This window comes from Podarcis gaigeae, assembly GCF_964106915.1.
Source record: "Podarcis gaigeae genome assembly, chromosome: 15".
NCBI classification, from domain to species: Eukaryota; Metazoa; Chordata; class Lepidosauria; order Squamata; family Lacertidae; genus Podarcis; species Podarcis gaigeae.
In genome coordinates, this window is record NC_139692.1 from 43040729 (window position 1) to 43063363 (window position 22635).

General features: G+C 48.3%; 2 protein-coding genes across 4 annotated transcripts in view; one reads left to right on the top strand and one right to left on the bottom strand.

The window, feature by feature from the left end:
- The window catches only part of ZSWIM7 (zinc finger SWIM-type containing 7), a 70970-nt gene that overhangs the window by 19570 nt on the left and 28765 nt on the right, over positions 1-22635 (top strand). For 2 of the 3 annotated variants that reach the window (XM_083715319.1, XM_083715317.1), the window contains exon 7: positions 6675-10597. The exons of the other annotated variant lie outside the window; for it this stretch is intronic. The gene's annotated coding sequence lies outside the window, so the exon portion shown is untranslated. Of the gene's footprint in view, positions 1-6674; positions 10598-22635 lie in introns of those variants that run through there. 3 annotated transcript variants of the gene reach the window in all.
- On the bottom strand, positions 355-20942 carry ADORA2B (adenosine A2b receptor). Its single transcript, XM_083715251.1, has 2 exons — positions 19815-20942; positions 355-1707 (listed from the first exon to the last, which is right to left on the bottom strand). The coding sequence occupies exons 1-2, from the start codon at positions 20168-20170 to the stop codon at positions 990-992; spliced, it is 1074 nt and encodes a 357-aa protein (XP_083571377.1). The 5' UTR covers positions 20171-20942; the 3' UTR covers positions 355-989.

Genomic DNA, 22635 nt, shown 5'->3' on the forward strand with positions numbered 1-22635 from the left:
GCAAAACTGACTACCTGTCAAGGCTGCCCGTTCCATTCACAGCTCTGATTAGACAGCCTTTTCTCTCTCGGTATCAGATATAACCCAAAAAGCACCGTGCTCAAGTTTTCAGGCAAATTAAAACACAGTACACTGACAGCGATGTAGATTTTGGCCCTCAACTCTCCTTTATTAAAGGAAGAAACCGCTGTCACTAGGTTCCCTCCTTTCTGAATTAAAACCAATTTGTTCAGTCAATTCCCCCCCATCCCCTTAACTCTGCCCTTTCTGCACCAATTTTTAAGGGGGAAAACAAGCCCACAATTTATACTTAAAATGATTTCCCATTGGAGAATACCAGCAGCATCAAACAACTGATGACCATTCTTTTAATTTTTTTAAAAAGGCGGTTGCAGGGCAAGAGAGGACAGACAGACAGACACACACACACAACATTCTTAGTCAAAACAACAAACCCATCACGTATATATTTTTAAAAAGTTGCCTTTGAACGATGAAAAAATAACAACCTCCACAAAAGAAAGCGCGAGAGCATCGTGGTTGGGAAACCGGCCCTTGTTCCAGAGGCAAGAATTTGATGTGAGTTCTCTTTTCTCTCTCTTTCGGAAGGAAAATATAAATGTCATCCCTTCTCTCTCACTCCCTCCCCCCCAAGTTTCATCCGTTAGGGACTTAGACAGCATGTAAGGTTGACGGTAGGATTCCTCCTCTCAGAGGCACCATTTTTATAAACAAAACCAAAAACCAAACACAACTAAAATCACAAAATAAATCATCACAGTTTTAAGAGTTAGAAACAAGGGGCCATCCAGAGGCCGTCCATTTTCGCCCCCTGCTCACAGCAGGAGTAGATATGCATATTGTGGACTGTAGACTCAAACTGTGGCAGTACAAACACAGCTCAATGGTGGTCCCTTGTCGTCACGGTCTCCTCCCGGAGTTTTGAGGGTCACACGCGTCTGCCGGGACCTCCAAAAACGAGGTAGTCCTCAAATGCAGGTCGGAGTCGTGATGATGCTGGCGACCGCCAGGTCGCGGTTGCTGCCGCCTCCGCTTCCACCTCCTTTAGCGCCCTTGGGGAAGTCGTCGGCCTTGCAGAGGACGTACCGCCAGAGAATCTTCCGGAAGGTGAAGCGGAAGTCCTGGATGCGGTAAGCGTAGATGATGGGGTTGACGACCGAGTTGGCGTGGGAGAGGACAATGGCCAGGTTCATGATCTCGGTGGGCTTGGCCAGCTCCGGGTCGAAGAGGGTCAGGCAGTTGAGGATGTGGAGGGGCAGCCAGCACAGGGCAAAGAGGCCCACGATGATGGCCAGGGACTTGGCGGCGTTGACCTCCTTCTGCAGCGTGGTGCGGGAGTTGCCCATCAGCTCCATCTGCCGCAGCTGCTTGCAGGCCACCAGGAAGATCTTGGTGTAGATGCCCAGCATGATGAGCAGCGGGAGCAGGACACAGCCGAAGAAGTTGAAGTAGACCATGTAGCTCATGGTCACCACCTTCTCAAAGAGGCATCTCACCTGGCAGGGCCTACGCTGATCCGCCTCAACCGGGCTCCCATTGGCAAAGGTCGTGAAGTTCTCGGCGCAGGTGGTGGCGTTCTCCCCGCGGTTCCAGCCCATCAGCGGGGTGAGCCCGATGCCGAAGGAGAGGATCCAGAGGACGGCAATGAGGACCCGGGCCCGTTTCCCCGTCACGATGCTCTTGTATCTGCAAGGAGAAACACGCGTAAGGACACGGGAAGAGCCTGCAGGATCAGGCCAAGGGCCCATCGAGTCCAGCATCCCGCAGTTTCCAGCATTGCAGAAGCATTGCACAGAGTCATCCCAGCTAGTATCTAGCAATAGCCCTCCATGAATTTGTCAAATCCTCTCTTAAAGTTATCTAGGCTGGTGGCCACCCCTGCCTCCAGTTTTTACAAACTTCTATCATGTCGCCTCTTGCGTTTTCTCTAAATACCATATTTTTCGCTCTATAAGATGCACCAGACCACAAGACGCACCTAGTTTTTGGAGGAGGAAAACAAGAAAAAAACATATTCTGAATCCCAGAAGCCAGAACAGCAAGTGGGATCGCTGCGCAGCGAAAGCAGCGATCCCTCTTCCTGTTCTGGCTTCTGGGATAGTCGCATAGCCTGCATTCGCTCCATAAGATGCACACACATTTCCCCTTACTTTTTAGGAGGGAAAAAGTGAGTCTTATAGAGCAGAAAATACGGTAGTCCCAAACGCTGCAGCCTTTCCTCGATCATTTTAGTGGCTTTCCCCCCGAACCTTTTTGCAACTCCACAAACTCCTTTTTTGAGGTGAGGCAACCAGAATGGTACACAGTGCTCCAAATGCAGCTGCGCCATAGATTTGTATACCGGCATGGTGATATTGGCCCGTCCATTTTAAATTCCTTTCCTAATGATCCCTAGCCTGGAAATGGCCTTTTTCACGGCTGCCGTGCACTGGGTCGGCATCTTCATCAAGCTACAGAATATGACCCCACGGTCTCCTTCCTGGTCCTTCCCCTCCAGTTCAGAGCGTGCACGTGAATTTAAGATTTTTTTTGGCTCCAACATGCATCACTACATTTCTCTACGTTGAATTGCATTTGCCATTTTACTGGCCATTCACTCAGTTTGGAGAGGTCCTTTTGGAGCTCTTCTCAGTCTTTTTTATTTAGTGTCACTGGCAAACTTGGCCACCTCCCTGCTCACACCTAACTCTGGGACATTTATGAATACATTAAAAAGCCCTGGCCCCAATACTGATCCATTAAGAGAACTTTGCAGTTATTGCTACTCTTTGCTTCCTGCAGCTTAACCAACTGACAAAAGACCATCTTGGCTGTGGGTCCTGGGAGACCTGCTCCCTGCCTCGCACACCTTTTCCCACCTGGCCTGGGAGGGCGGAGCTTGGATTGACTCCAGCTACAAAAGCGGAGGCTGCTGAACAGAGTCTTAGGCTGGGGCGTTGCTCAGGTGTGTTTTTTGTTGCTGTCATTGATATTAATTTTTTTAATCTTTATTTTAGATGTTCTTATGACTCATGCGGAAATTGTTTTAATTTGGGCGCGTGCTTTTTGATGTTTTGTTCATTTGCTAAGGACTAATATTGTTTTATTTTGACAAAGAAATAACCATATATAAAAAAGAATAAAACGTGCACCCCACCACCGAGACCATTCCAACCTCCCTAAATTTTGACACCTCTTGCAATGGTTTAACCCCTTTCCATTTTAACAGTACAAATGCTACAAACACCCTCCACATCTTCTCAACATCATTTCTCCTACATATTCCCCGTCTTACCTTAATGACACATGTTAATTTATCATTCATGGCTATATCCCACACCTCTTCCTACCATTCTATTTTATATTCTGCTTGCCCCTACCACTTCCTAGGTATCATGATTCGTGTAGCTGTCAATCTTCTGACAACTTTTGTTAAGTTTGTGATTACTGTATTTTATTTTATTTTCCATGTTGCGAACCACCTTGAGCATAGCTTCAACTACAGAAAGGCGCTATACAATTAAAGTTACGTACAGTGGTGCCTTGCAAGACGAAATTAATCCATTCTGCGATTCTCTTCGTCTAGCGGTTTTTTCGTCTTGTGAAGCAAGCCCATTGATGGCTTAGCGAATTAGCGCTATTAGCGGTCTAGCGGCTTTTAGCGATCAGCTGAGAAGCGGCTTAGCGGATCAGCTGAGAAGCGGCTTAGCGGCTTAGGAAAAGGGCGAAAAAAGCGGGGGGAAACCCGCGGGAACTCGCAAGATTTTTCCGTCTTGCGAAGCAACCCCATAGAGAAATTCGTTTAGCGAAGCGCCTCCAAAACGGAAAACCCTTTCGTCTAGCGGGTTTTCCGTCTTGCGAGGCGTTCGTCTTGCGGGGCACCACTGTATGGTACAAATGCCAGCAGAGAGTTTTGTGAACTAACCACTAGCAACGCTCAGACAGACATGCCAATTTAAGACCTTCTGTAATAATCCATAATGTAAGAACTTGATGTAAGATAGGCCAATGGCCCATCCTGGCATTCTGTTTCCAACAGGGGACAGCCATGGAACTCAGAATCTGGCACAGTGACCCCTGATTGGTCAACCCAGAGATCCTCTGCTGCAGGGCTTCAGTTTCCCATAACTTTCCAATGTCTCCACACCTCTGATGCTTTCCTTAAGCCTGGAGACTGAGAATGTCAGGAGAGAGCTCAGTTGCCGGATCAAACCAATGACCCATCTAGTCCGGCACCCTGTTTTCACAGTGGTTAAGTAAGTAGATGACTCTAGAACTCTAGGGGTGCCCAAACTTTTTTCAAAGAGGGCCAGATTTGATGAAGTGAACATGCATGAGGGCCAACCAAAGGATTGAAGTTGTTGAGCTGGTATTCAGAAGCATTCACAGCTTCTGACAGTAGAGGGAGAAGACAGCCTTCGTGGCTATTTCCATTTATTTATTTCATAAAATCTATACGCCTCTTGATTGTAAAACAACAACAACCTACATACCTCAGAGCCGTTTACAAAACAATAATATCACCACTCAGAAAAATTAAAGCAGCAATAATTTGAGGCATTTGGAAAGTTGAAACAACAACAGACTCAAAGCAGATTAAGGCTCGCGTTAGTCTTCTAAAACCTGCCCCAAAGAAAATGGTTTTAGCAGGCGCCGAAAAGAGGGTGAAGGCGCCTGCTTGATATCAATAGGCGGGGAGTTCCAAAGGACTAAAAGATCGAGTTTTTACAAATGCTGAACTGGTATTATATGCCACTTCTGCAGAGCGAAGCAGGAAAAGTGGGCATATTGGTTTAAGGCAGTCTCGTAGCCATTGGTTAGCCTAAGTTGCGGGGCACCTCTGAATTTACATCACCACCGGTCCCAGAATCCGAAGTGGTCCCAACCACAGACGCACGTTTGCACTGTCTCCTCCGTTCCGCTGCAGGATGGGAAGAGAGCAAGAGGAGACCTTTGCCGAAGCCAAGGTCAACCTCCGGACTCTCCCTTCTGCTCTCCTCGCCGTGGGAAAGAAGATGGAGGCTGTCCAAGAGGCTTGGACGTGGGACGAGGACAATGGGGGGATACGAGGAACAGCAGGGAGTGGGAACAGACTCAGAGGAGGAAAGGGTCCAGGACTTCCCCTGCAAAAAAATTCCAGAGATTCCAAGCCTTCCACATCAAGGAAGAAGGAGCAGGTTGAGAGTTTGGCCATCATTGTTATTTACATTTGTGCCCTGCAAGAAACTCGACACGTTGCCCCTAATTCTTCCCCACCGACTCTTTGAACCTCACAACACCCATGTGGAGTAGGCTAGGGGGCTGACCCAGTGGGCTTCCCAGTGGGGCAGCAGGGATTTGAACCCGGCTCTCTTTTTCTCAGCCCAGCCCTAGACTGCCGCTGGAACCACTGCACAGCGCTGTCTCTCCATTGCGTCTGGCCGTGACAAATCGCTGAGCTCTGCAATTGGCTTTACAGTGGTGGTAAAAAAACGTACAAGTCATTTAACCCTGGGACATTTACACATGTAAACCCAGCTCGCCGCTATTGTAATCGTCCACCACCCACAAACGCATGCCAGGGATTTTTTGCTTGAGAGGAGGATGTCTAGTAATTCGCGTTTGGGATCCCTAGCCTGTTCCAGAGTTCCCTAGCCTGGGATGCAGAGTTCCAAAATTAGGAAACATTCCATAGTTCAGTGGTACAGCCACTGCTGCGCTGCACTGCATGCAGAAGGTTGCAGAATCGGACTCCAGCATCTCCCATCTGAAACCCCAGAGAGCGCCTGCCGGTCAGTGTGGATGGTACTGAGCTAGATGGAGCAATGGTCTGACTTGGTGTAAGGCAGCGCTTGACGTTCCGTGCTTAGCAGTCCATCTATTCACAGCGTTCTGGCTGTGAGTGCCATTCCTTGTGTAGCCGAAATGGCACAAGGAGAAGGGAGTGGCTGGCAAAGTGGGTGGGAGAGTCTTAAGGAGATAAACCTCCAAAATGGCTGAGCGAGGATGGAGTGTGCTTGGTAGGCATGGAGTGTGGGGAGGAGATCAGAACAACAACCACCCCCACCAGGAACTGCGGGTGAAATGGAATGGAGCATGCAGCAACAGGCATGGCCGGCAGAGCACTCAGTACAGTGGCGTCTTGGTTCTCAAACTTAATCCGTTTTGGAAGTCCGTTCCAAAACCAAAGCGTTCAAAAACCAAGGTGTGCTTTCCCATAGAAAGTAATGCAAAATGGATTAATCCGTTCCAGGCTTTTAAAAACAACCCATAACAGCAATTTAACATGAATTTTAACGAGACCATGGATCCATAAAATGAAAGCAATAAACAATGTACTGCAGTCACACAATCAATCAATCAATCAATCAATCAATCAATCACTAGCTGAACTGGGCTCCAACACAGTCACAAAAAAACAAAAGAGAGCCGCAAAAACAAAAGCGCAAAATAAATAGCAAAAACAGACAGACCTCAGCGAAACACTCAAAACGGAGCATGTTCAGCTTCCGAAAAAAGTTCGCAAACCAGAACACTTACTTTGGGTTTGCATTGTTTGAGTTCCAAGTTGTTTGAGTACCAAGGCGTTTGAGAACCGAGGTACCACTGTACTGCAACAAGTGGAATTGTCTTTCGATTTTGGTTTTATCGAGGGATATAAATCCGACAAGCAACAATAACAATGTTTGTTTCAGGCCCTGGTAGCAGGAAACCAGGCAGGTTAGAAAGAGGCTTGGTTTGGCAGTGGAGAATTGTGCCCGCAAGGTGACGATCCCACGAAGCTGAGAAGGGGCAGCCCTCCAGTTGCAACAGGCGCTGGAATGAGGAAGCCTTCCTCCCCTCCTCACACAGAGAGGGAAGTGTCTGCTGCTGCCGCTGCCACAAAAGCGGCCATTCTTTGCCGCCTTATTTGTGCTTCTACTTTGCCTCCTGCATTGAAGGGCATGAATGGACCCCGGCGTTCTTCCGGGATGCCCTGCCGTTCCCATGGAAACGGGACGCCACCAGCGAGCTGGCATTTCGTGCTTGAAATAAGGAGAGAGGCATCGGGGAGAGGAAGAGAGGAAGAGGGAAGGGGGCATTTAAAACTTGTCCTGCTCTCTCCCACCCTGCATCCAAACACACAAAACGCATTTATTTCCTTGCAAAACAAAACAAGAACCCTCTGTTGCCCTTGCTCTGATCAAGCAAGCACAGCTCTGTCGTCATAGAACTCAGGCTGCTGCAAAGGGGCCACAGCAAGCTTTGCAAGACCCAAGTGCAACTTTAAGGTCTGCATTGCTCAACCTCAGCTGAAGATGCAGAGAAAACAGTAATTTGGAAAATGAGAACACCTATGTTGAAGCTCGCCTCGGTCTTTCAGCTGGAACAATGTTTGCGCAGCAGGCAGATACATCTCCTTCGTTTCTCAGGTTTATTTTCACCACCTGTGAGAGCCGGTGTGTCGTGTGGTTCAAGTGCTGGACTAGGCCCTGAGAGGTAAAGGTAAAGGGACCCCTGACCGTTAGGTCCAGTCGTGGCCGACTCTGGGGTTGCGGCACTCATCTCGCTTTACTGGCCGAGGGAGCCGGCATACAGCTTCCGCGTCATGTGGCCAGCAGGACTAAGCCGCTTCTGGCGAACCAGAGCAGCGCACGGAAACGCCGTTTACCTTCCCGCTGGAGTGGTACCTATTGATCTACTTGCACTTTGACGTGCTTTCAAACTGCTAGGTTGGCAGGAGCAGCAACCGAGCAACGGGAGCTCACCCTGTCGCGGGGATTCGAACCGCCGACCTTCTGATCAGCAAGTCCTAGGCTCTGTGGTTTAACCCACAGTGCCACCCGCATCCCTCCAGGCCCTGAGAGACCGGGGTTCAAATTCTCCACTCAGCCGTGAAGCTCACTGCTGGACCAGTCACAGTCTCTCAGCATGACCTGCCTCACAGGGTCGTTGTTGTGGACAAAATGGAGAGAGCGAAAACCATGCGACCACCTTAAGCACATAAGACTCCAATAAAATAAATTACTGAAAAGAAGAAGGGAGGAACCTCAAGGCACAAGAAGGTGGCCATTAATCTCCACAAGGCATGTATGCTCCTTGCAGGCAGAGACCAGCCAGTTCAGCTTCTGCTGGAATGCCGGAAAATGCACAAGTCACGCAAAACCTTCCCACCCACTCTCAAAAAAGTAATTCTCAGTGGGAGGGTTTCCTACCATCTCAATTTAACCCACCTATTCAAAGCAGAACTTCATGAGGGCAACGAAATATGCTCTTCCTTGCAAAGGTCCACTTGTCCAAGGTCAACTATTTGCGGCCAGGGCTGATCAGGATCAGCTTAGCAGGATAACTTGACGGGGTCGTGTCATGTACAAGATTGCTGACCCGGTCTGAGCAAAGATGGCTAATTGGCCAAATCCTGAGGATTTGGTTTTCAAAGCAGATATTATTTTAGGTGGTTGAGGATTCGGAGGGGGGGAAAAAGATAGAGAAAAAATTTTCTTCCCTCTTCAGCATCTAGTACAAATCAGAACTGGACAGAACAAATGTATAATCTCCTACACGCTTGGGGTTTTTCTAAACCCTTTCCTTGAAATTTTGACTTCCAGTAAGCAACGAACACACACATATATTTTACCTGTTTGGGAATTTTTTTGCAAATGACGTGGTGAAATTGGTTAACAGATTGAGAAAAATGAAATTTTCATCATTATTATTTAGATTTTCCACCTGCCCTTCTCCATGAGATGCCAGGGAAAATGACTACCATTTAAAAACACCGTGTTAAAATCAGTTTAAAACAAATTGCACTTGAGAGAATAGGGAAGGACAGTCAAGAGAAAATTTAAATTGGTGAGCCTGTGGTCTTGTGGTGGTGAGACAGAGGGGCAGGCAGAGAAAATGCTGAAGATTTTCATCTCACTTGTGGGAAGATAACCCTCTTTCAACACCAAACCTGCGTCGCTAGCTTCCTCACTCCAACCCACAAACTAGGCATGTCCCTCCCTGTGTTCTTTAAAGAGCAGCTCGTCATTCAACAGGTGCAGCAGGTTGTAGGGACAGGCTTCCGTGGTTGAACTTACGCCTGGCAGATTTCTGCCTGGCAGAAGGAAAGAGTTCATTCACAACCCAGTCCAAAGACATCTGAAGTCTAAATCCCTCACTCAGGAGTGAATTGGTGAATGAACGAACGAATGCCCTCGCCCATCTTAAAGCAAGCAGTCCATCTATTAAGCACCAGTTCTTCCTGCTAACAAAATGGGAATAAACACTTCACAGGAGTCACGGGTCCAAAGCGGAATGGGATAAAGCCTCTCCCCCGCTAGTTGGTGCATTTTAAAAAATATTTAATTTTTAATGAGCCCTAAGAGGCCTTTTCGCTCTTTGATCCTGTTTACCCTTTGCATCTATCAATTTATTAATCACTGTTCAGGCCATTAATGCAGAAAAAGTGTCTCAGAAACCTTGTTTATCTCCTCCCGGCGTTCTCCATTCAATAATTCATGGTTCAAAGCAAGGTGCGATTTTGCATTACGGGCTTCAATCCAGTCTTTATCATAAAAGCCAGTGCGGCTGTTGTGGGAGGGTTGCGCCCATTTCACAGATTACGAGACAACTGAGGCCAAGAAAGAATTAGGGCACAACGCTAGCCTTTGAAATAATCCCTGTGATTTTTTACGGTACCGGAGGGAGACAAACGCCGTCGAGAAAGACTGTAGCTGCTTTGTGGCGCAAGGTCTTGAGAAAAAGCTCCAGAGAAGGTGCTAACAAATAAGGAACCGTGTTCATTCACGCTTTGTTAAGCCATAGGCTATGAAATCTGAGATGAAGCATTTCATGATACCCCAGTAATCCCTCACACAAAGAGAGAGGAATCCTCTGACATGCACACCCATCATCTCTATAACCCTTGCAATAAGTTTTGCCCATTTAAGGTAGGCAAGGCTTATTATGCCCATATTGCAGATAGAACAAGTGAGGCACAGCAAAGGCAGTCACTGGGTTCCAACTTCCAAACTCCCATCACTAACCATGCTTGGCTGCTGTGTTGGAGTCTGAAAACATCTGGAAGTTGCTACATTGGCCACCTCTGGATTAGAGGCTTGTACCAGCAAGCTCATCGTTGTCTCGAAGCCAAAAAGCTATCCAAAATATTCACCGGAGCAAGTCCTTAAAAAAAAAAAAATCTGGCACAAGAACTGCACACCCTCCACCCCACCCCTGAAATTGCCACCTTCCTCCTCTCCACCACCAAAACATCTCGTGAAACGAGTTCTGCTGCCCAGCTACAACTGCAGGATCTGTTCAGGCGGAGACGAGACCGAGAGCATCGCAAGCCCTTCAGTTTTAAATCTGGGTGGCAGCTGCGGGATCTGCTGTGAATTCCAGAATCCCGACCAGGTTTCTTGCTGTTGCATTTTGCACAGGAATGCACAAACCATCTCACACGGTTAGAAACCTGCATGTTCGTATTCGAAACAGTTTTAAAATGGTAACAGGTTCCCCCCCTTAAATGTAAGCTGTGCTTTGCTTTTTAGCCTGCTAGACCTCATGGGTGTTTCTAGACCTCATTGTCACAACCCTACTGTTCTTAAAATAAGAAAAAGCCGAGGTTTGCTGTGCCTGGCTTTTTAGCCGGCTGTTTTGGGTCTGTGTTTTTTAATTCATTTTTTTATTTTTTAGCCTGCATGGTTACAAATCTACGAAAGAAAGAAAGAAAGAAAGAAAGAAAGAAAGAAAGAAAGAAAGAAAGAGAAAAAATTCTGAACATCTCTTCTCTGCCCAGTTACAAATTCAGGAATACCTTCTGGGTATGCCTGGGTTTCCCCAAAATTTGGGTGGTGGCAGGAATGGGGTTAAAGCCCACGTTAAATACGGAAAAAACATTGTGACATTTTTTTTTTAAGCGCTCGTTGGGTTTTCCCCTTTTCCTCTACCTAACGGCAGTGTCAATCAACTTACTCAAGAGCAGCGACAATCAGCCGGGGGAAAACCCTCAAAATACCCCCCAAAATGTAAGCAGCACATTCCTTGTGGTTTTGCTAACCTTTATCACAAACTGCCCTGGAAATTTGGAACCAAAGGCCAATCCAGAAATGTTTTAAAACAATGGTGGGGCGTTTCAGCCCCGTGGGCCTAATCCTAGAATTGCAGAATCTCTCTCTGCAGTTGTGGCTTGAAGATAACTAATAGCCCAATGTACTTATTTTAACGATCAGAGCAAGAGACTTATACAGTACTGGAAGGCAGGAAGGGTCAACGCTCACCAGCTACGAATCAGTGGTCTGAAGATTTCTGCATTTCAGGGGAATCTCACTGCCCTTTCCCTGTTGCAACGCAGAACTTGTAATCGCCAGTCTTGATCCTGAATTCTGATATACGGCCAATATTCATGCACTTCAGTCGGGGCCGATGGCCGGTGTTCTTATCGTTAATGTCAGCTGGCAAAGATTCTCTCTCCCCGCCGCCCCTGGTGATAGTTGCCAAAAAACTATTCTTTAAATATGCATATGACTACCATTAACCAGCACTATTTATTACCATTGTCGTCACGGTTTACCAACGGAAGCGGAGAAGGAAGGACGGTTGAGAAAACGCTCTTCAGCCCACAAATTGTAGGAAACTCTGCCTATTTGTAAGCGTAGGAAACGAGGCTGGTTCATAATTGTAGGAAACGCGAAGCAACGAGGGCGACTGAGTTTTTCCGCCGCCCGGGAGCTGTCAAGGGCGCTGCCAGCCCACATTTCGAGATACCGTGTGACAAATCTGTTTGATGACATCGGCAGCTTCAAGAAGTCCCTCTCGCCGGCCATGCCAGTTCCATCCCAAAACCCTCCCAATGTCGCCTTCAACCCAAAGATGAGTAATTTCTAAGCATATTGTCGGAAGACACCTTATACTGAGTCAGAGCACTGAACAGCAGTTGCAGATGTGCGCAGAAACCACTGGCTTTTTTTGCCTGCGGCCCTCGGAAAACTCCCCTAACGGGAAGGCGGCCCTCAGTCTGAAAGACGTCCCCAAAGTCTGCTCTCTAACCAAGATTCACTCCCTTAAGGCTACCGTATTCTACATACCAGGAAGGATTCAGTAGCTACTTGGAACGAAATTCCAACTTCTGAACTAGCTCCATATTGTCAACTCTGACCGGCAGCTGCTCTCCAAGGTACCAGGCAGAGAGAGCGACAGTCTTTCACCAATAAATAAAGCAAGGCTCTGGTTGTGGAGAAAGAGCTATTAGGCAGGGACACAGGAAGGCACATCAGACCGAGATAAAGCAGTGGTCTATCTAGGTCAGTACTGTCTTCACTGACTGGCAGCCGCTCTCCAAGGTTTCAGAGAGTTAATCAGAGGCTTGCAGGTCAGAAACGCACCACAACTGATTTAACTGGTCAGCCAGGGCATTCAGCCAAACTTGCCCCCTTTCCCCTTACTCTGCTACCAGATTATTTTTATGCTGGAGAGACCAGGATTCGATTGGGGGCCCTTCTGCATGCAAGCCAAAAGAGCTCCATCAATATCAGCACCACAGCTGCAGCAGAGAACCCGCCAAGTCAATTGTTATTCTCAAGTACCACTTTCCCAAGAAGTTCAGAGCAGGAGGGCTTCTGAGGTCCAGCTCCGAGGACCTTCTGGCGCTTCCCTCCCTGCGAGAAGTGAGGTTACAGGGAACCAGGCAGAGGGCCTTCTCGGTGGTGGCACCCGCCCTGTGGAACACCCTCGCATCAGATGTCAAGGAAATAAACAACTATCTGACTTTTAGAAGACATCTGAAGGCAGCCCTGGACAGGGAAGTTTTTAATGTTTGATGTTTTATCGTGTTTTTAATATTCTGTTGGGAGCCGCCCAGAGTGACTACGAAAACCTGGTTAGATGGGCGGGGTATAAATATATTATTTATTACTATTATTATTGGAAGGGGGGAAGGTTACCGCCCCCCCCCGCCGCCGCCCAGTGAGTGTGAATCCCAAGATAAACGAAGTTCGCAGAAGGGAGTCTCCTATCTTCAGAAACATATTTCCACAGTCACAGCGGGATGACTTTGCACGACAGCCGCGGATCACACCCTGCCACTGCTTTTCCATCGAAGACTTTGGCCCGGGCTGATTGGGCAACTGAGGTTATGCAAAAGGAGCAGCCAGGCATGTACAAAGTTGGTCTGCAATGAGCGAATCAGAGAGTTGTTTTCCCCCCAAAGGGTAAATGTATCACAATTGGATTTTCAAAAAAACCAAGCAGGTGTTTTACAATCAACTTTGTTCCTTTTGCTGTTTTACCTTCCGATTTGAGGCAGGCTCCAATCCTGCTGTGTTTTGTATCTGACATACAATTTTTGGTGTGTTTTATTTTGGGGATGGATATTTTGCTAAATCAGAGTCAGCTCATTAAAAGAGATGGGCTTAAATCAGCCAGGACAAACTTAAGTCTATTAAATTCAATGGGTCTACTCAGAGTATGAGGCTAACGTCTATTTTTTTGTTTTTACAGGCATAGCATAGATGCCAAACAATACAGTATCCAAATTTCCCCAGATATCTCTCCCCCGCCCACTCTCATTTCTCAGACCCCCTGAGAGGGGATATTTATGCCAAAAATCTCTAAGCTACGAAAACTCTGAAAGGCGGAAGACATTTCAATGGGTTTGAGACGGGCTGTTATTCATTGCAGTAGGTCTATTCTGCAAATGACTTCCTGCTCAAAGCAGACCCATTGAAATGAATGAACCCAAGAGAGAATCAATGGGTTTACTCTGAGCAGGGCCAGCATTGGGTGCAACTGAGTCACAATATGCCACTCTAAATATATAATTTATTTTTAATAAAGAAAAAATAAGACCACTTTGATGAACAGAAAGATGTAAGTATACAAATGAATTTTAAACATTAAGTAGTGTTGAAAAGATTGCATCAGTAAAAGTAGAGAAAACACCTTAAACATGTGTTCCTTTTCCTTTTTTAAAACACAGTCCCGCCCTGCATTTCTTGGCAAATTCACGGAAGAAATACGGCAATTCTGGGCAACTAGGTAGGAACTGCCGCCTCAGTTTCCCCACTGGGGAAGCTTATCAGCAGATGTTTTCGAGAAAACAACAACTCCGCATAAATTTCCAGAATGATAGTGTCATCCCTTTGTGACATTGATGAGCTAACGTGCCCCCCCCCAAACCATATGCTCAGAGGCGGCAACATTTTCCTCTTCCTCAAAAATATGAGATTGAGTAATATATTGTGACTGATAAGCGGCTAAGCAAGTTCTCCTTTCCTCTGACTGGGCAGTTATTTCTGCAGCTGTGGAACAGGTAGAAATGCGACGGGAAAAGCAGCCACGCTTGCCTGTTGAATGCCTGCCTGCCGTGCAGGGGTTCAAAGGCATGGCTTTCATCCACCCACCTGAGAGGATTCTGGCCCTGCGACAAGCAGGCCTGGATCAGGTCCCGTTTTCCTTCCACACCATTAACTATGTTACTGTTCAAACACCGCCACCACTCCATATCGCTTTGAGCACCAAACACAACAGAAAAGGAGATTAATACATCAAAAACACAGAGGTTGCAAATGAGCAGCTGGTGGTACAAAGCAGAAAACGCGTTGAATAATAATAATAATAATTTATTATTTATACCCTGCCCATCTGGCTGGGTTTCCCCAGCCACTCTGGGCAGCTTCCAACCGAATATTAAAAACAATACAGCCTCAGACATTAAAAACTTCCCTAAATGTGGCCCCAGAGCCTTTCTACCTGGCCCTTGGGCATCCAGGCCACGCCCCTTTCCCTTAGGACACACCTCTCACTGGAGAGGCTCCACCCCCAGCTCTTTCTGCCTATTCTGGATGGAGGATAGAAAGAGGTTGGTGTGAATGTGTGTAGAAACTAGCCTAAGATGAGATTTATATCTGTTGCTTCGTCCATTTTTGCCATGCATGCACTCAGAGAATCTCAGAATCGTAGGGTTGGAAGGAATCCAAAGGGTCATTTCGTCCAGCCCCCTGGAATGCAAAAATAAGCATGCTTCCCTGCCTGGGAGAAAATCATTATATGGCAATTTACTGCCTGTTAGCAGCAGAGATCCACTACAAAATAATCCAGCATGGAAGGAGGGGCAGAGAGAAGGCTGTGCAAAGCCAGAGCCCACTGCTGTGACTGTAAACACAGTGGAGGCAGAGACCTTCTGCTACAGAGCAAGGCATCATGTATGCCTGGATTAAAGGTAAAGGGACCCCTGACCATTAGGGCGAGTCGTGGCCGACTCTGGGGTTGCGACGCTCATCTCACTTTATTGGCCAAGGGAGCCGGCGTTCAGCTTCCGGGTCATGTGGCCAGCAGGACTAAGCTGCTTCTGGCGAACCAGAGCAGCGCACGGAAATGCCGTTTACCTTCCTGCTGGAGAGATACCTATTTATCTACTTGCACTTTGAGGTGCTTTCGAACTGCTAGGTTGGCAGGAGCATGGACCGAGCAACGGGAACTCACCCTGTCGCGGGGATTTGAACTGCCAACCTTCTGATCGGCAAGCCCAAGGCTCCTTTGGTTTAACCCACAGCACCACCTGCGTCCCTAGGCCTGGATTGGTGCTGTGTAAATTGGAACATCAGAAGAACGCCGGTGGGTCAAGTGGATGCTTCAACAGAAAGAGCAGGAAAGTAGCACACGAGAACAATCAGTAGCCTCCTCACACCGTTTCCCTCCCAGCAATACCGATTCAAGGATAGACTGTGCCTGACTGTGGAGGTTCCACAGAGCCCATTGCCATCGATAACCTTATCCAGAGACGGGGGAGAAACCCACACTGAAAAGGTGAACATAGCCAATTTTCCAGCTGTCAAGAACAATATGTGAAACCAGAACACAATCCTCAAAGTTCGCAATATGTATCTCCAGCCAAATAAGCTTCACCAAAATGCAGAGAGAGAGAGTGTGAAAAGTATGTATACAAATGCAAATGTTGGTGAAAATCATGTGCAAAAATACATGGGAGGGCAAACTGTATAATTACACCAAATTGCAGAGATGTGTTAGGAAAAATCTGCAAAACAATGCTTTTCACAAGGACTTTTTTTTAAAAATAGTGATAATAATCACAAATTCATGGGAAAATATGGGGAACTGAGGATCAGGAAAAAGTGAGAAACCGGGAAGTAAAAAATGGAGAGCTTTGCCTATTTGTGGCCATCCCATATATTTATAACTCAAAGTACACACAAATAGTGACCTCGTTCCCCAAATACCTTAGGTAGTTTAAATGGCACCACTGTTTCACAATCAGCAGTCTCAGGGTAACCAAGAATTATAGGATGAACCCCCCTACAAAGAAAAATAGAGCAACCCTCAGCTCCCTAGGGTCTGGGGTTTTGAATTCTGGTGCTGGAGGAGACTCTTGAGAGTCCCATGGACTGCAAGAAGATTCAACCTATCCATTCTGAAGGAAATCAGCCCTGAGTGCTCACTGGAAGGACAAATCCTGAAGCTGAGGCTCCAATACTTTGGCCACCTCATGAGAAGAGAAGACTCCCTGGAAAAGACCCTGATGTTGGGAAAGATGGAGGGCACAAGGAGAAGGGGACGACAGAGGACGAGATGCTGGGACAGTGTTCTTGAAGCTACCAGCATGAGTCTGACCAAACTGCGGGAGGCAGTGGAAGACAGGAGGGCCTGGCGTGCTCTGGTCCAGGGGGTCACTGATACGGAAGGGGGGGCATGTCTTCTTCACCCCTTCCGCCGGTCTCCGGCTGCGCTCATTTTCCTCCGCAGGGACCCACGGACTTAGTCCGACGAGCTGGGTGGCTGAGCAGCCTCACACCCAGATTTTACCGTAACAGTCACAAAGAAGCGGACACAACTAAACGACTAAACAACAACAACAAAAGGTCTGGGGCTGCTCTGTGGGCACAGAAGGAATGGATGTCTGTTAGGCAAGGAAGGAGAGCGTGGCAGGAGGTGGAAATGGAATGGAGTAACCCATGGGAGGGCGTGGTCGGCGGGCTGAACCGACACACACACTCCCCCCTGCAACATTTTATTGCAGGACCACACTTTGTAACAATAACCGTTAATAAGACACCTCCAGCGCTACTGGGAACGGCCTCAGCTGATCGCTTTCCAGAAAAGGCAGGGGGGCAAGCTTTGAACTGCCCTTTTCCGAAGCAAAAAATCTCCGGCCTGCCAGCAGGGAAGAGTTATACTTGTGCAAATATCAGGATATGCTCACAGTTGAGGTTTCGGCTGCAAACAGCAGGAAGGTCTCCTTTGAAGAAGTCAGGTCTCTGGTCTTCCCCCAAGACCACACACACGCACAAGGCTTCTCCAACAGGGACTTCTCACATTCTTAAACATATCTCTAGGATTGCCATATTTCAAGAATTTTTTTTAAAAAAACCCAGGACATCCCAAAAGTTACTGAGCTTTGTTTTGGAAAGCCCCAAAGTTCTTTTGAACACCTTCCAGGTTTCGCCATCGCCCTAAGTGAACTGAGCGTGTTCCCTCTTCCCCACTCGTAGCACTCCTGCGTTCAAGAGCAGTCTACCTTGATCTACGGACCCAACTCAGACACGACTCACTGGACACTACCCGTTTTGTGGTGGGTCCCTGGCACACCTCGCCAGATACACATCCTCCATCCCAGATTTCTCCTTCTCCCAGACCTTTTCATTTGCCCAGAACCCCCCCAGAAATACGGGGGGGGGGGGGTTAGGTCTCCCATCCAAGTACTAACCAGGCCTGACCCTGCTTAGCTTCTGAGATCAGACGAGATCGGGCATGTTCAGGGTAGTATGGCCGTAGACAGGAGGGGTTAGATGAAAAACAGCTACTTGGTTAAGTAGCAAAAAAAAAGGACCAAGACAGACAGAGAGGCACAGCCCCATTGTGAGCTCTTTCTCTTGGCTTAACCTACCTCACAGGGCCATTGTGAGGATAAAGGGGGAAGGAGTAAGATGCATACACTATTTGTCCTCTTGCTTGACCACAGTATCTAGGGACCATCCTCAGAAAACCATTAGCTGGGTAAACCTTCACGAAAGCCCCACAAATTGGGCCTGCATCATTCTTCACGCATGCAAGGTGGTGGCGGGGAGCAGACCAGTGGCTCGCTCAGGGACACACCAAATAGCTGAGCCAGTCATCCAAGGTAGACTGCGCCTGCACAGGGAGGTTCAATGGGAAGATGGTTACTGCGGCTGTCAGAAATGGACAGGCCTGCCATCAATGAATTGGGCAATGGCTGTTAGCCATCACAGATTTAATAACCTGGTGCTTTAATGTATGAAACCATTTATATGGAACTTTTTTACTGTCAGGGTTTTTTTAAATGATTTTTTAAAATGCACTTAATGTCGGAGGGAATAGGCCTAGCGTATCCCACTTTCTAGGAACCTTCAGTGAATGCTGCTTGTTTATTTACATTAGTTTATATCCCACCTTTCTTCCAAGGAGCTCAGGTCCTCCCTCAGCATTTTATCCACACAACAACCGGCTTAGGTCAGTTAGGTGGAAAGGTAGTGACTGGCCCCCAAGTTCACCCAGGGAGCTTAATGGCAGGATTTGAACCCTGGTCTCTCCCAGGTCCTGGCCTGACACTCTAAGCATTACACCACATGGGGTGGTAAGAACCGGAGGCTGGGCTGGGTAGGGCCTGATCAAGCAGCAGGGATCCTTCTGATATTCAACCTCAACCGTATTCCACCTTCAGTAATAACAACCCTGTGAAGTTAACTGATTGGCTGCACCCATTTCGCAGATGAGACAACTGAGGTTAAAAACAAACCAGGATGCCAACAAATCCCGCCCGACTTTAAAACTACCTGGAGAGGAGGATATCGGTGGCCTCCAGGTGACTCAGCCCCCGGACATATATATTTCCAATGAGCTGAATACGGTTGCAACCCCAGGACCTAATAGAAGCACATGGTTTGCTTTGCCATGACTCACACAACTACCGGAATTCTTACCCACAGACTCGGAGGCAGAGGCGGAATTTTAACTCCCACCCACTCCCCCAAGGCCGGCGTTTGATCCCAGGACAATGCTAGTTAAAGAAGAAGAAAAACTAAAGGGGGAAGCAAATCTCTGCAAACACAAACACTGCATCTTGTGGGAGGGAGTTCCATAGTCTAACTATGTTCTGCGTGAAGGACAACTGCCTTTTCTCTTTTCCGGAGAGCCACCGCCTGCACCAGGGACCCCCTTCCACTCTCCAGAGCACAATCTGCTACCAGCGGAATTGCAAATGTAGGAAGTTGCTTTATAACGGACTCAGGCCGTTGGTCCACAGTGAGTAGCAGGGACTTCTGGCCAAGGGGACATTCCAAGTCACCGTTGTGCTAAACTACAGCCCTTCCTTTAAGGACAAAGCGAGGATCCAGTTCTCACACTTCCAAATAAAGGGCTGATTTAAATAGAAGCGAAGGACGCTAACGTATACCAAGTCAGATCATTTGGCTATCCACCTCATTATTCCCTACACTGACTGGCAGCCGGTCTCCAAGCTTTTAGGCAAGGGGGCGTTCCCAGCCATACCTAACCCTGAGCTACGGCTCTTCACTACACTGAGTCAGACCACTGGCCCATCTAAGCTCAGTATCACCCGCACCGATCGGCAGCAGCTCTTATGGGGTTTCAGAAAGCGGTCCTCCCCAGCCCTACCTGAGAGGCAAAAGTACTGGGGGTCAACCCATGCCTTCTGCATGCAAAGCAGGTGCTCTAGTCCTGAGCCGCAACCCTTCTCCAGAGACGTGCAGCTCGGGCAAGCGAGCCAAGCTGCGCAAGCCAAGACTAAGCGGTCAACGCAGCGGAAGTCGCAGGATCTGGGCGAGGGAAAACCCTTCTCCCCTACCCACACTCTCTCCCCCTGATCACTCTGTTACCTAAGTGGGATCTTGATCGCCAAGTACCGGTCCACAGCCACGGCCAGGAGGCTGAAGATGGAGCTCTGGGTGAGGACCAGGACAAAGCTGGCCAGGAAGAGGCAGGAATGGAAGTTGATCCGCAGGCCGATGCTGATGGTGATGGCGAAGGGGATGGCCAGGAGGCCCACGGCGATGTCGGCCACCGCCAGGGAGACCAGGAAGTAGTTGGTGGCGTTCTTCAGGGTGCTGTTGATGGCCACTGCCCAGCACACTAGGACATTGCCCGCGATGGCCAGCACAGCGATCACCAGCTCCACCACGATGTAGACCATATCCAGGCCATGGAGGGCCAGCGGGGACGAGGACGTGGTCATTTCAAGCAGGGGGCTCAGCCCACGCCAGCAAATGCCATGGGTCCACCAAACCCCCAAGAGCGGTGGTCAAGGGAGAGCTGGCCTGCGGGAACGAGGACCTCCTGCTGGCACCAGACATGGAGGCGTGCCGATTTGGGGTGTATGCAGAAGCTCAGCCCACGCTGCCACCACACCGCCTTGCCCGCTGGGACACGTCTTCGGCCATCGCCGGTGGACCGCAGGCCAGGCAATCTCCTGGCGCAATCGGTGATGCTTCTTACGGTGCCAGTCTCTTGCTTTTGTTCTTCTGCCACACCAGAAACCTCAAAGCGGCAGCGCAGAAAGCCAAGGCCCTAGTTCCTGTTGTTTTCTCCCGCCACGTGCCACAGGGTGGGTGAAACAGGACTTCCCCCAGCCGGCTGAGCCCAGGGAAGGGTGCAGGCAGTGGGGATCAGTCTTGCAGGCTAGGAAATGGGCACAGCTGCAGAGTGGAGCGCAGGGGAAGGCCCATCCCGGGAGGCATCTCACAGAAGCAGGGGAAAACCCAGGCGGTAGAAATGATGTTCTGTCTGCAGGAAGCTGATCCACAGGACGGTCCCAACTTGGAGTCGCGAGTTCGAGTCTGACCACGTCGAAAAGCCAAGGCAGAGCTCCTCTCTTATATCCTTGCTAATTAAAAAAAGGGGGGTGATCGCGGTCGCTGCAAACGCCCCTCTTTTCTTAAGCGCCCCCCGGATGCGCTCCTACAAAGTCTCCTTCGCGGAGCCGCGGCGTCTTTCCCCCGCAGCAGAGGCTTGCGCGGCTATTTCTGCACATGGGGAGAGGGCGGGGCGGGGCCTCGGCGGAGCCCGGCGTCCGATTGGCGGAGGCGCGCTCCCGGACTCCGCCCCTTCCTCGCTTTTACCGTAAGGCCGCGAGCGAGGCGCCGCGCGATGTTTCCCGACGCCCTGCAAAACTTAGAAGAAGTCTTTTCGCAGCGAACCAGAAGAGAGAGTCGTCGAGGGCGCCGTGGCGGGTGAGTCAGAGGCGCTCATTCATCCTTATCTTCTTTTTTTAAAAGTGTAATCTTCCGGGGCTGATGATCTGGAAGATTAAGAATGGGACGAATGCACTTTGCACGTCCTCAGAGACACACTGTGAGTCTTAAAACAAAAAGGGGTGTGAGCGTTGGAGACTAGGGTTGTGTTTTATTTTATTTTACTTCCATTGTCCTTTATGAATCACTTTCCAAATGATTCACACTGAGGCATCAGAGGGCGCTAGCTCAGTATCCTGGTATCTCCAAGTGGGGCTAGGAATGTCGCCTGGAAAAACGCTGCCAGTCCGTGTAGGAAAGGCTGAGCTAGATGGTGCAATATCTGACTCATTAAAATGCAGCTTCCTATATTCCTCTTTAAACCACCCCTTAAACATGAGACCTGGGATCTTATTTTATCTTGAAGAGAACAGCTGTAGCTCATTCTCGGTAGTAGCGCCCGCCCTGTGGAACGCCCGCCCACCAGATGTCAAAGAGAAAAATAACTACCAAACTTTTAGAAGACATCTGAAGGCAGCCCTGTTTAGGGAAGCTTTTAATGTTTAGTAGGTTATTGTATTTTAGTGTTTTGTTGGAAGCCGCCCAGAGTGGCTGGGGAAACCCAGCCAGATAGGCGGGGTATTAACAACAACAACAACAACAACAACAACAACAACAACAACAACAATAATAATTAGTAACAGCATCTGCTTTGAATGTGGAAGATCCCTGGTTCAGTCCTTGATGGTCTGGGAGAGAGACTCCCTTGCCTTGAAACCCTCAAGAGCTGCTGCCAGTCAGTGCAGGAAATACCAATGGTGTGATTTGGTATAAGGCAGCTTCCTAAATTCCCTGTCTGTCTATTGATCAGTTGACCAACACACACACACACACACACACACACACACACAATCTCAACTCCAAAGCAGATCTGGAACAGGATAAGAAACCCTACTTAAAAAGCTTGCTGAAAAGATAGAGATGGCAATGATCTGATCTGTGGTGTTGTTTAATTTTTATAAATGTGCATTTGGGTTTTCTATCCTAACCCTGTGTACTCAGGAGTAAGTCTTCTTGAATTCAGTGGGGCTTCCTTCCCAGGCTTTCTCATAAACAATACAAAAGTCCCTGTTGCAAAATAGTGAGCAGGGTTTTGGGTCCTGCAGAGCTCTTCTCCAGCCTGGATGCCAAGTGAAACAGAGCAACGTGGGGGACCTGGCTCAGTGCTGAAGAAGCTGGATCTTCTTCAGGCTGGATCACAAATTTGACATTTAGTCAGCATCTTAAGAGGGAGTGTGTGGGAAGTGATGGCAGACAGTATTCTTATTGTGCCATGAGGAAGGGACTTGTAAGGTCTGAATGCTTGCATCATTTTAAAAATTGCCAATCAGAAAATTATTATTATTATTATTATTATTATTATTCAATCATCTTTCATTTCAAAGAGAAATGCCAAGGTGGTTTACAGACA

Bases quoted from the DNA above. Each gene is read 5' to 3' on its own strand.
- ADORA2B (XM_083715251.1), bottom strand. From the start codon at position 20,170: ATGACCACGTCCTCGTCCCCGCTGGCCCTCCATGGCCTGGATATGGTC. The intron at 1,708-19,814 runs GTAACAGAGTGA...TTCTCCTTGCAG, and splicing joins GCGATCAAGATCCCACTTAG to ATACAAGAGCATCGTGACGG.